This window comes from Mirounga angustirostris, unplaced genomic scaffold (genome assembly GCF_029215605.1).
Source record: "Mirounga angustirostris isolate CCGP_5_RB_7025 unplaced genomic scaffold, mMirAng1.0.hap1 SCAF_4, whole genome shotgun sequence".
Taxonomy (NCBI): Eukaryota; Metazoa; Chordata; class Mammalia; order Carnivora; family Phocidae; genus Mirounga; species Mirounga angustirostris.
The window spans coordinates 142,074,902-142,089,287 of record NW_026991712.1 but is presented as its reverse complement, the minus strand read 5'-3'; the positions used below and the strand labels follow the sequence as shown (position 1 = coordinate 142,089,287).

The window sequence follows — 14,386 nt, the reverse complement described above, 5'->3', positions numbered from 1 at the left end:
CAGCCTCTGATCCATTTGGAATATATCCCAGTGTACATCATATGTATGTACAATATATGAGAGGCCCAATTTAAAATTTTCTCTGTGGCTATCCAGTAATCCCAGCATTACTTATTAAAAAGTCCATCTTTTCCCTACTAATTTGCAATATAATCTTTATTATATACAAAACCGCAATACGCCATTGGGTCTGTTTGTTGATTTTTCTTTTCAATTCCATTAGTCTCCTATCTATTCATGTGCCAAAATCACATTATTTTATTTTTTATTTATTTATTTATTTTTTTAAGATTTTATTTAATTGACAGAGAGAGACACACACAGCGAGAGAGGGAACACAAGCAGGGGGAGTGGGAGAGGGAGAAGCAGACTCCCCGCTGAGCAGGGAGCCCGATGCGGGGCTCGATCCCAGGACCCTGGGATCATGACCTGAGCCGAAGGCAGCCGCTTAACTGACTGAGCCACCCAAGCGCCCCCAAAATCACATTATTTTAGATATAGAGATTTTATATTTTATATTTGTTAATGCTAGCCCTACACCCATTGCTCTTCTATTCCTGACTCTTCTTTCTGGTTTTGTTATTTCAAATTAATGTTTAATCAATTTGACTAGTTCCAAAAGAAAATGAAACAAAAATCTAGTACCATTCTTATTAGAATCACATTAAATTTATAAATTACCTCAGGGAGGATCGACATCTTGATGTTGTTAACTTTTTTTCAAGATTTTTTTATTGTGGTAAAATATACATAACATAAAATTTATTATCTTAACCATTTCTGAGAATACCGTTCAGTGGGATTAAGTACATTCCTATTGTGCAGCCACCCCCCATATCCATCCCCACGGCTCTTTTCATCACACAAAGCTGAATGTCTATACCCATTCAACAATAACTGCCTATTCCTTCCTCCCCCAAGTCCCTGGCAGCTACTAATCTACTTTCTGTTGCTATGATTTGACTACTCTAAGTATCTTTTGTAAGTGGAGTCACATGGTATTTGTCTTTTGGTGGCAGGCCTATTTTACTTAGTAAATGTCCTCAAGGTTCATCCATTTTATAGCATGTGGCAGAATTTCCTTCCTTTGTAAGGCTGGGTAATATTCCATCATGTGCATATGTTCCAGAATTTGCTTATCCACTTACCTTTGATGGATATTTGGGTGGCTTCCCCATTTTAGCTACTGTGAATAATGCTATGAACATGGGTATATAAATATCTCCTTGAGACCCTCCTTTCAATTCTTTTGTGTATATCCCCACGAATGGACTAGGTGGATGATATGGTAATTCTGTTTTTAATTTTTTAATTTTTTTGAGAAGCTACCATACTGTTTTCATACTGTTTTGTTTTCTGATTTTACCACTTTACATTTCTACAAACAGTGCACAAACTTTCCAATGACTCCATATCTCTGCTAACATTTGTTGTTTTCTGGTTTTTTGTCTTCCTTGGTTGTAGCTATCCTAATGGGTGTGAAGTGGTATCTCATTGTAGTTTTGATTTGCGTTGCCCTAATTAGTGATGTTGAATATCTTTTCAGGTGCTTATTGTCCATTTTTAAATCTTCTTTAAAGAAATGTCTATTCAGGTCCTTGCCCATTTTTGAATCAGATTGCTTGTTTTTTGGTTGTTGAGCTTTGGAGTTCTCTATGTATTCTGGATATTAATCTCTCATCAGATATGGGATTTGCCAATACTTTCTCCCATCATGTGGCTTGCCTTTTTACAGTCAATTGTGTATTGTGGCACACAACTTTTTTTGGTGCCTATGCTTTTGGGGTGATATCCAAGAAATCATTGTCAGGTCCAATCTGAAGATTTTTCCCTATTTTTTCTTCTAAGAGTTTTATCATTTTGCATCTGTATTTAAGTCATGGATCCATTTTCAGTTAATTTTTGTATATGGTATTAGGTAAGGGTCCAACTGCAAACTTTTGCATGTGGACATCCAGTTTTTCTAGTGACATTTCTTGAAAAAGTCATCTTTTCCCCATTGAATCATCTTGGTACCCTTGTTAAAAAAAATCATTTGACCAAATATGTGAGGATTTATTGTGGACCCTATTCTATTCTGTTGGTCTCTATATCTGTCTTTATGCCAGTACTATACTGTTTTTATTATTGTACCTTTGAAGTACCTTCTTTTTAAGGTTTGCTTTAGATCTTCAGGGTCCCTTGAGATTCCATATGAATTTTAGGATGGGTTCATATTTCTGCAAAAAAAAAGTCATTGGGATTTTGATAGAGATTGATGATGTTAACTTTTTTCTGTATAAGAACATACTATACCTTTCCATTGTTCAAATCTACTCTTGTGTCTTGTAGGAGAGTTTTATATTTTTTCTCATAAAGGTTTGGACATTTCTTATTAAGTTTGACTCTGCATTTGATTTATTTACTTATTTAGTTAATTTAGTTATGCTTTTATTTGTTATTACAAATGCTGCCTTCCGTTTTTTGTCCTAACTAGTTTTTATTTATATATGTGAAGGCCACTGATTTTTATATATTGATGATATAATCCTGTTTTGCCAAATTCTCTTAGTGTTTTAGTAGTTTCTTCATAAGCTGTTTTGAAATTTTATATGTATAATCTTATCATCTGAAAATAGTTTTTCCTCTACCTTTCTAATTATTATGCTTATAATTGCTTTCTTTTGTTTAATTACTTGGCAAATACTTGCAACATAATATTAAAAACCAGTGGAAATAACAGATACCCTTGACTTCTTCCAGACTCTAATGTGAAAGCCTCTAGTGTTTGTCGATTAAATAGGATGTTGGCTTTGGGTTAATATATAGAGAGAAGCATTTTGGAAACAAAAGTGAATAAGAAAATTCTTATTCTCAGGGGATTTACAGACTTGTGGAAGGAGACAAGGAAGCCTTTTTTTTTTTTTAATTTCTAAAAGACGTATTTACTTATTTATAAGATTTATTTGCAAGAAACTTTACCATAAATTATGTGTTTATGAGAGGCATTATAGTGTAGTGCATGCATTTTTTAAAAAGATTTATTTATTTATTTGAGGGAGAGAATGTGAGCAGGGGAGGGGCAGTGGGAGAGGGAGAGAGAAGGAATCCTCATGCAGACTTCCCAGCTGAGCACAGAGCCTGATGCAGGGGCTTGATCCCAGGACTCTGAGATCATGAGCTGAGTTGAAACCAAGAATCTGTCACTTAACTGACTGAGCCACCCAGGCACCCCAATGCACACATTTTTCTAAATGTTACCTTTAAGGGGGCAAAAATCGGTTCTTTGGGGCAAATGTTTCTTTTTTTAATTTTTTAAAAAAATTTTGTATTTATTAGAGAGAGAGAGTGAGAGAGCACAAGTAGGGGGAGGACAGCAGAGGGAGAGGGAGAAGCGGGCTTCCCACTGATCAGGAAGCCAGATACGGGTCTTGACCCCAGGACCCTGGGATCATGACCTGAGCCAAAGGCAGACGCTTAACCAACTGAGCCACCCAGGCACCCTGGGGCAAATATTTCTAAAATATTATAGTGGTTTCTAGTGCTCAACTCTACTCAACAAAATAGTTTTTCTTGGTATTTAATTCCTCTTTAGGGAGAGTTTTAATTTTTCTCCTAAGGAGTGGGGTCTAATAATGAAAAAGAGATTGAAAAACATTGGTGCTGTGGATCCAGACTACTTAGGTTCACATCCTAGACCCACCAATACTTGACTGGTTGTATGAGCTTTGGCAAATTACTTAATGTCACTGTATCTCAGTTTTCTCGCCTATAAAATGGAGATATTAGCACCTACTTCACACCATTGCTTTTTAATTAATTTTTTATTTGAGTGTAATTGACACACAATGTTACATTAGAGGAAACAACCCATTTTAATAGTACAACAACTGCTATAGGGGAATGTACAGATTACAGATTGATTTATGAGTATCATATGAAAAGCACTTATCTTGACAATCAGACAATGATGCTTCTTGGTAGAGTTGATATCTAAGTTGAGCCCCTAGTGTAATTAGGAGTTAAATGAAGATGAAGGGAAATTTTCATACTAAAGGAATAGCATGGGTAAAGCATAGAAGATAAAATGGAACAGAACTCTACTGGGGAAATAGAGGTTGTTTAGGGAAAGGTGGGCATGAAGGAGAAGTAGAGAATGGACAGAAGTGAGTTGGAATGGCAATCAAGGAGTCTGCATTTTATACTAGAGCAAAGGGGATTAAACAGTGGTTTTATGTGTTTTAAGTAGTGGCCACACTTGAGTACTTTTGAAGTTCCTCCTAAAAGAGGCAGAATATATATCCTTGCCCCAGTGGTATTGAGCTTTGCCATGTGGCTTGCCTTGGCCAATGGGATGGATCTTCATGGATATGACACAAGCAAAGACTTAAAAAACCTACTTGTGGTTGAGCCTGTCCTCTTGAAATGTTTCCATAACCATAAGAAGAACTTGCTTTGAGGGGCTCACTGGATTCAGAACAATAAGAAAAACACAGAGCAGACCTGAACCAAATCTACCATCTGGAGCCAAGCCTAGAAAAGTCTAATTTAAAAGAAAAGCAAAAGCTATCTTAGCTCATATTTGCAGATGTGAGCATAAATGATTATTGTTATAAGCCACTGAGTGCTAGGGTGATTTCTTGCACAGTAGTGTTATTATAATAGCTGACCAGTACAGAGAGGGAAGCATAGAAAAGGACAGCCAGTTTGAAGATAATTAAAATCATCTTGCCAAAGTACTATGGTGGTTTGACTAGGATGATGGCAGAGAAAGCATAACTAAGAAGGTGTTTTTGAGAGATAAAGGGGGTGGAATTTAAAGGGCTGAGTGATATTAGACTCAGGGAAAGGGAGGAGGAAAGCATGCCCAGGTTTCTTGCTGGTGTAACTGGGAGAGTTGTGGGACTGTTCTGTGAGCCACAGACCATAGAAAAAGAGCAAGATCAAAGGTTCTGTTTTGAACCTGGTGAATCTACCAATGCACAGCCAAGTGGAAATGTCCTTGACGTCCGTCTATTTACCTAAAAATGAGGATGACATCATATGTCTCTACCTACCTCACTGGGCTACTGTACAGAACAAACAAGATAAAACACACAAAAGTGCTTTGAAAAGAACACATTACCAATCAACTATGATAATTATTAAAATTAAAGCACTAACACTTTCATTTTCATGCTGCCAGATGCAAAAGACACACTCTAACTTTATTTTTGAAACCGTGCTACTGAGTTTGTAGCTAGTCACACATTCTTTTTTATTTTCTGAGAGAAGGCAGAGCTGATGCTTCTGAGAAATAATACAGATGATACTTGTATTTTCAAAGACACATAAGGAACAGAATTTGGAGAAAAAAGATTCTAGGGCTACTGTTGAGAAGAGCCAGGCTCTTGACTTGTGAGACCTCAAACTAATCATTTAAGCTCTCTGGGCCTCCCCTTCTTCATTTCTGAAGTGAAGGTTTGTACTGGTTGATTTCTAAAATATCTTGCTGTTCTCGGATACATGAAACCATGGGTTCTTATAGCATTTTCAGCTTTACTTACCTCCTACTAACTAATGATACTCTTCAAACTTGATCTGTAATTTAGAAAAGAGTTTCACACTTGCCTTTCCTCACCCACGTTAGCTCAGTCTTTATCAGCAACTTTTCTTTTGGAGCAAATTCAGGCAGTCCAGATTGCCTGTTATATCCCAGGCAGGAAAGCTTATTTTCATCTATGTGTGAGGGAGAAGGATCTAGAAGGAGTTCTGATTGGTTTGCTTCTTTCACTGCAGCAGAATTCCATTTACCACTTAGTCAAGGTGGTAATGAGGGTCTCCGTACCAGACAAATGTGGCTGCCATCTGGCAGGCCAGCACCACACACTCGGCAGACAGAACCAATTAATCAGGCCCCACACCTCCCAGGAGGTCTTGCTGTATTTGGTGGCTGCTGAGTCTCCCACAAGAAGCCTCATTGAGTTGTGGGAGGGGAGGGGCAAATCATCTCCCTCTGGCACTACAGGGCTAGCAAAGAATCCAGATCTTGGAGGTCCCAGAACAGTTTACTCAAGAAATATTCTGCCCGCGATGATGGCAAATGCAGGATCTGTACCAGGAATGGACAGCTTGATGTGGTAGAGGGAGTGTCAAGAAACAAATTTCCATTTATAAGAGAAAAACTAGAAATGACTTCAATGCCCATCAGTGAGGGATTAGTTAACTGAACCATGTTATATCCATTACAAAGGAATGAATACAGTTGGTGATTAAGGATTTAGGATTTGGGCTTTAATTATGGCTCTGCCACTTCTCAACCTTTTGACCTGGGCAAGGCACTTGACCTTGTTTTTTAGTTCCTTCATCTATGAACTGAAGACAATAGAGTTCCTACTTCTTTGGGTGCTTGGGAGTAGTAAGTTAGCTAATAGTTAGAATGGTGCCCAGCACATAGTAAATGCTATTTAAGTGTTCGTACTGAGTCTGATTCTCATAGAGCCATTCAAGATGATGCTTAGGATGCATTTTTTGAAGCCAGGGTGAAAATTCTTAATATAAAATGAATCAAGCAGGATAACAAAGAATATATACATAATGATTCTCATTCTGTATCTATGCATGGAGAAAAGGAGAGAAAGAAATATATTATTATTTTTCTCTCATTGAGTTTTCTTTTCTTCTTACTTCTACTCTCCATCTGCCAAAATTGTACATGAGTATGCAATACTTTATAATTAAAAAGATGACTTTTTTTTAAAAAAGGAAGAAAAGACTGGAGAAGAAACCCTGGATAAACATCTTATCTCTACACTTAAGAGTGACGTCAACTTTTCTCAGCCTCAGTTTTATCATCTATATCATAGTGATAGAAAAAACACTGGTACCTACCGCAAGGGGTTAATTCCAAGGAGCAAATGATAAAATTTACCTGAAAGTAATCAGGCAATAATAAAGTGTCTTATTACTATAATACTATTACCAAGGTCATCCTTGGGGAGTAACAACAAATACATTAATGCTAGAGACAAAATTATGTAAAAACTCAGAGGTCTTCTGCAGTTCAGAATGGATCATTTCACCTCCTCAGATGCACTATATTCTGCTCCAACTAGGCCTTAAATTCAAGAACTACGTAGAAGACAGTCAAAAGAGGGGCATCTGGGTGGCTCAGTCAGGTAAGCATCTGCCTTCAGCTCAGGTCATGATCCCAAGACCCTGGGATGAAGCCCAGTGTCAACAGGGATCCTGCTTCTCCCTCTCCCCCTACCCCCCTCCCTGCTCATGCTCTCTCTCTCTCTCAAATAAATAAGTAAAATCTTAAAAAAAAAAAAAGTCAAAATAATGCATTACCTAGGGATTTCAAAAGTTCTAGTTGCAGTATAGGCTGTGCCACTGACGTTTTGGGCAAGTCACTTGTATTTCTGGACCCACGTTCAACTAGACCTTGCAGAGTATGGTCTCAGGTCCATTGGGGGGCCATTAACCACTTTAAATTATAAGCTTTGCAGAGTTCTTATGAGCAAAAGACCACAAATCCATAGGCTTTTATTTTCTCAGATGACTAAAGACTAGCTAGTATCTGAGTGATTTAATAAGGGCTATTAAAATTATAAACTAAAAATAGTTATGTTAGAGTTTACTGCAGACTCTAATTCAGTATTCTACTAAAATATTTGGCTGTCACTTAATGCTTGGCAGCATTGCAAAACTCCTACTCTATGTATCTGTCTAATTGCAATTTCAGCAATTTTTGGAAATGGTGCTTTGTTATCAATGAATCATTAGTTTTGTCTTGATTTGGATCCAGTTTTCAATTGCTGCTATTCTTGCTTTTTAATTACAAATTACTAATGATATAGATTCATCATTATCAAGTTAGTTTGTTGTGGATTGTTTGGTTGATTTTTAACAGAGTACAGTGATGTATATTTCTATCAAGATTTTGGCTGATAATTTTTTGATATGTAGACATGGTTGCATTGGATTTTGAAAATAAATGATTTCTTCCTGTAATGTTAAAGCAGACAGACCTTCCCCCTCCAACACAATCCAAATTTTCATGTACATTTACTTGGATCACTGTATGAGTATCACCGAGTTAGCCGCTGATAGAGTAGGTTGGCCAACTCAATTGGTGGTCAACCAGGATGCAATATACAAAATGACCTAAAAATTTAGTTTCAGATTAAAAAAAATGAACTCCAAGTCTATCTTATGCAAAATATATTAATCACCATTAGTACAAGAGTGTGTGGTGTGAATCTGTTTCCAACCTAATTCTGAATTTACCTGGTCAATTACCAAGAAAAGTTTGCCTATTTGTTACTCACTTTGCCATCCAGAAATCTGCTACTGAGTGCTCCTGTCAGGAATTTCTCGTTGTTCTCTGGTTTCTGATTGTTCTCTGGTTGCTTGCTTTCTTCCTTATCATCTGGGTCATGATTGATTTGATGATCAGTAGGATTAGTAGGAGCTGGGGAGTCTCTGCTCATCTGCTTTGCACCACCAATCATGGATTTCTGGAGTACTGTTTGAGTTTCTGCCTTCAGGTTCTCATTTTCCTTGCTGTGAAGAAACAGTTTTGCACTTTGTTACTCACAGGGCAGACTCTGCATACACTAGGCTGGCATAAGAAACAGAAGGTGTTAGTCTGGTGGTGTGAACAGTGGTAACTCAGCATGGTGGAATGAAGGAGTAAACATTGATTATACATATAAGTATATGAATCATTTACCATAGAGAGACTGTGTTATTATCTTCTCAGAGTTGAACTTCTCCTACCCTCTTCCTCATATTCATAAAGAGAATCTATCCAGGGGCGCCTGGGTGGCTCAGTCGTTAAGTGTCTGCCTTTGGCTCGGGTCGTGATCCCGGGGTCCTGGGATCGAGCCCCGCATCGGGCTCCCTGCTCTGTGGGAAGCCTGCTTCTCCCTCTCCCACTCCCCCTGCTTGTGTTCCCTCTCTCGCTGTGTGTGTCTCTCTCTGTCAATTAAATAAATAAAATCTTTAAAAAAAAAAAAAGAGAGGGAATCTATCCATCTGCTCTCAGACCCTTAATATAAGTAATAGCAGTGTCAAAAATGAACCCTACAGGTTATCACATATCTTACTGACAAATCTAATGGGTATTTTAAGTGTTTGCAAATAGAAGAAGAAGAATTCCAGTCAAGGGGGGTTGCTAGCTCTAGTCCTGCTCTGTGTCTCTCCTCAGGTGCCTCATCCTGTGGTTTCTTTTTCTCCCAGTAGGCCTCCATTTAAGTTTAGTATTAAATAGAGAAAAGAGAAGGAAAAAAGAAACTATAGGAATGATTCAAAGAAATACAAATAATAAACACAATTTTAAAAAGATTCAACCTTGTTTAATAACTAAAGACTCACAAATCAAAACAATTATATAAGACATCACTTTAAATTTAGGAAACTTCTTTGGAAATAAGAAAGTCAAATGCTAATGGCCATATAAATAGACATAATTAATATAGTGGGTGACCTGAAAAAACATATGAAGAGTGAGTCAGGAAGTTGCAATGGTTTAACCTACTAAATCAATATTTAAGATTGTGTATTATGGGAAAAAATACAGAAGAAAAATTTTAAACTCTAAGTATTTAGTAATAGGTGAATATGTTGAGTATTTCATTCTATGTTCATATGATAGAATTTATAAAGCTATGAAAATAGTTGGGAATGATTTTAATGACACAAGAACATGTCCAGTTATACAAATAAGTGAAAAATGTAATTATCTCTACTATGTAAAACTTATGTGCATAATATATGCATTTATGTGTGAGAGTACATAGTATATCTAAAAAGAAATATGCCAGAAATTAACAGTAAGTGTCTCTGGGTAGTAGAGCTCAGAATATTACCATAATATCTTATAACATTATTATTCTAAATTTTTTACCTGAGAAAGTATTATTTTATAATCAGAAAAAATCAATTTCAATATAGCTGTAGAAGGCATTCTATAAATTCTAGCTGTTAGTACTGATACAATGGAAAAGATCCATTTTATTTTATTTAAATTTTATTTTATTATGTTAGTCACCACACAATACATCATTAGTTTTTGATGTAGCGTTCCATGATTCATTGTTTGCATATAACACCTAGTGCTAGAAAAGATTCATTTTGAAGCATGACATATTATCTGAGCATAAAACAGTCACTCTGATACTTGTTGATTTGAAAAAGTCAAACCATAGTCAATGATTTGAATGTGTGTATACTTTTTATAGTAATCCTCTTGGTCATGGCAGCACAGGCCAAAAAGAAGGCCTAAAAAAGAACACTGAGGAACACCTACATTTACAGAGAGAAGAGCCCTAAAAGGAGATTTAGAAGAAATTCTCAGTAAGGTAGAAGGGACACCAGGAGCATGGGGTCTTGGAAGCAAAGTGAAGAGGATGTTTCCAGAGAGAGGTCAATGTCAACAGTGTCAGGGGCCCTGGAGAAAGGTGGGGTCTGAAAAGTGTCCATTGGATTAAGCCATAAGAACATCGACAGGCATCTTGACAAAGGAGCTTCTGTGAGGTAATGGAGGTGGATGCCAGACTGAAGCAGGTTTGGGAAAGTGGGGGCCAAAAAACCGAATACCAGAAGTATAATCTCTGTGAAGAAGTTTGGCTGCAAGAGCGGAGAGAGAGAGCGAAGGATTGGTGACTGGAGTGCAATATGGGTTTCAGATAGGGCTTTATTATTGTTATGTTGAAGAACTGTGGGGACTTTAACATATTAAATACCATAGGTGAAGAACCCACTGAACCAGAGGGAAAGAGAGGATATTATTGATGAAATATGATGAACCCTGACAAAGTGAGATAGAGGGAACCGAGATAGAAATGAAATGAAATGAAATGAAAAGAAAAGAAATGAAATGAAATAAAATGAAACCTCAGGGTAGGGTTGGTAGGGAGATAGGTGAGGATATAGGCAAATTTATTTGTACATTTGGTGGCAGCTTAACTTTTCTCTTTGATATATAAGGTACACTTACCTGTTGGCTCTCAAGGGGGAAGTGCTAGGGAAGGAAATCTAAGGGCAGATGGCTTGAGATAACTGCTATGAAGAGTGGAAAAGAGCTGATCAGAACAAGTAGAAAGGTCAGCTGTGTACAACCAAGTAGCCATGAAGGTTGGAGACCACAGTTTTGTGGCTTCAGTGTGAGAGGGTGCATGCTCTTCTCTAGGATTGCCTAGGAGTCCTCGTGGAGATGCAGAGGAGAAAGGGACTCATTCAGGGCTGGGATTTGCCAGACAGGTGCAGTCGAATGATCACAGAGCAAGATGGGAATGCGAGAACAATAGTGTATATATAACAAATAATTCTTGCAATGAGAGAAAACATAGAACATATGATCCCTGACCTCAAGAAATTTAATTTCATTTGGCTGTCCAAAAACAATACAAATAATAAGCTAACAAGTGGTATAAACTTGCTTCTAGAAGTCAGATCGATAGCTTCTACGTAGTGGTTACATTTTTGGGGAGGTGTAGAGCCCAGAAGGGAATGCTAGGGCCTTCCATGGTATCTGCACTATTCTGGTTTTTTGTTTTTGTTTTTTATCTTGGTGTTTGTCACAAGGGTGTATCACATTTGTGAAAATTCAGTGAGACTATATATTTGACATGTGCGCTTTTATATGTTTATATATGATAAATAGATAGATATATTCCTATAACATGCTCAGAGAAATTGGTATAAAATTTGCATAAATATGAAACATACCTAACTAGTGTATAAATCAATGTCAAGTGAATATTACAAAGAATCAGTGCTGTTTGGGCGCCTGGGTGGCTCAGTTGGTTAAGCGACTGCCTTCGGCTCAGGTCATGATCCTGGAGTCCCGGGATCGAGTCCCGCATCGGGCTCCCTGCTCGGCAGGGAGTCTGCTTCTCCCTCTGACCCTCCCCTCTCTCATGTGCTCTCTCTCTCATTCTCTCTCTCTCAAATAAATAAATAAAATCTTAAAAAAACAAAAAACAAAAAACAAAGAATCAGTGCTGTTTGAAGTTCATAAGAAAGAGAAATAACTATGATTTGCAATGGTTGCAAAAATATTATTGAGCATTTAACTACACGACAGTCACATTATAGCCACTCACATACACTAGTTAGTTAATCTTCAGATCAACCCTATAGGTAAGTGCTTGTATTATTTTCATTTTAGGATGAAGGAATTAAGACTCAGAGAGTTTATGTGATTTGTCCAGTTGTACATGGCTTTTCAGTAGTGGAACCAGAATTTAAACCTAAGTTGGCCTGACTGCACTGAGATGCCTACTTACTGCCAATAGGGTCAGGAGAGAATCCATGGAAGTTTATATTATATGAGAAGCAGAAAGTAGAGGAGGAGGAAGTGCAGATTTAAAGGCAAAAATGGATTTGGGGCAGAAAGTTAACTCCTCTGGCTGAAGCAATCAGCTTTGCTTTAATCACCTTCAAAATCCTTTTGTGGGCAGTCTCAGGACAGAATTGCTTGAGAAACGTGAAATGTATCTGCCTGCCTGTTAAAACAGTCACAGTAGATGTAAAACCAAAAATAACCTGTTAAATCTGTTCAAAGTAAAAGCTGTTTTTTTTTTTTAAACATACATAGCACTTTAAAATTATCATGAAATGACTCCCCAGCTGAGAAATGGCACGTGCCTGTTAGCACAAACAATTTGTCAACACACATTGGTTGTCACGCCGTTCACAAACTCACAGTTCTTTCTTCTAGACTTGTGTACTATCTACCTGAAGTACTGAAAATAGAAGTTTGCCATTTCAAAAGAAAGAAAAAAAAATGCCATAACACTATCTTGGAAGCAAGGCATAACTAGCTTCTTCATATGTACTTCTGACCTCAGCTGCTGCTCTTAGGGATGCTGTGAAGAGTTTAGTGTCATCCCGGAACTACAGCAATTAGAGAGGATTACTGTATTGCTGGATGATAAATAAATGAGGCGAAAACTGTTCAGTTGTCTCCCGTCACCCTGGGCTCTTCCTGCAAACTGCCCTACAGTGCCACCCTCTACTAGAGCTCAGAGTCTCAGGGTTAGAAAGAAACATTGCAAGGGCATCTGGTAGCATCCTCTGCCCAAAGCAGTGCAGAGACCTCCCATCGGCCCACCTCCCATGTAACTCCAACTCACCAGATCTCACATTTGATTTGGATTACACCCCTGCCGAGAACATCAAATCTCAAATGGAGGACCCAGGGGGCTCAGCAAAAAGGTCACCAGATGCCATCTTAAAGGTCTGCCAGCCTTGGCAGCGACTCAGTGCCACCAATTTCCAACTGTGCGCCATCTAACAGGCCTCCAACCCTCTGGAAAAGACAGTCCTGAGTGTGCCAACCAGTGAATGGGGATCTAATTTCAGTAAATGAAAGCATGTTCTTATTTGGAAGTAATAGCAGATAATCAACACAACCAGACTTTCCTTTTTTAAGAAGACAACAACAAAATAAAAATATAAAATGGGATTGGGGAGGAGAGTGCAGCTGAAAATCTCACCAAACTCCATGGGGAAGCTGAAATGGTGAAGTTTGTGCTAATGTAGCAAATGTTATTGTGATGAAGTGTGAGGTTTTTTTTTGTTTTGTTTTCTTCTTCTTCCTTTTTTTTTTTTTTTTTTTAATGCCAGGGAGCCATACCATGTATTATCATAGAAATTTAGTCTTCAGAAAGATTTTTAAAGTACTTTAACTCTCAAACCTATGTCCGAATAATCTCTTCATCAATGGAATTATATGAGCTAACATTCTAAATGCTCATATGTGTCAGATACCACATAGAAATTTTCATAAATTCTTTCATGGTATCCTAATAATCCTGAAAAGTAGATATTACTTTTTTTTAAAGATTTTATTTATTTAATTGAGAGAGAGAGAAAGCATAAGTCGGGGGGAGGGGTAGAGGGAGAAGCAGACTCCCTGCTGAGCAGGGAACCTGGTGTGGGACTCTATCCCAGACCTGGAATCAAGACCTGAGCCGAAGGCAGATGCTTAACTGACTGAGCCACCCAGGTGCCCCTGAAAAGTAGATATTATTATCACTGTTATGCAGATGAAAAAATGGATGATCAGAGAGGTTAAGTACATTACTCAAGGCCTCCTTGCAAGTAGAGATCTAAGACTCATAGTCTGATCTGTGTGGCTCAAAGGCCACACAGATTATTATTATAATTATTGCTCAGGCAATAATTATTACTCCCCATTTCCATAGACCATGTGGATGTATCCAGAGGGTAGTAGAGAGAGAGAACTGTTTGTGCTACATCCTCTCACAATATGGACAGAAGTCCTTCCTCAGAAATTGTGCCTTAAAGCACTGAGATAATTGGGAGAAAGGTGAGCCAGTTGCACAATCACTTTGCTTAGACTTTCAAAAGTGAAACAAGCTAGAATGCAGTGCACAGGACATTAAATTTCAAG

At 37.8% G+C, this 14,386-nt stretch overlaps 1 protein-coding gene and 1 long non-coding RNA gene across 2 annotated transcripts in view; one reads left to right on the top strand and one right to left on the bottom strand.

Annotated features, from left to right (window-relative positions):
* LOC123858345 (uncharacterized) overlaps positions 1 to 14,386 on the top strand; it is a 230,154-nt gene that overhangs the window by 70,960 nt on the left and 144,808 nt on the right. The window lies entirely within an intron of this gene.
* CUNH1orf87 (chromosome unknown C1orf87 homolog) overlaps positions 1 to 14,386 on the bottom strand; it is an 80,880-nt gene that overhangs the window by 55,385 nt on the left and 11,109 nt on the right. Inside the window, 1 exon segment of the mRNA XM_064587490.1 lies at positions 8,292 to 8,526. Coding sequence (XP_064443560.1) covers positions 8,292 to 8,526 — 235 coding nt within the window.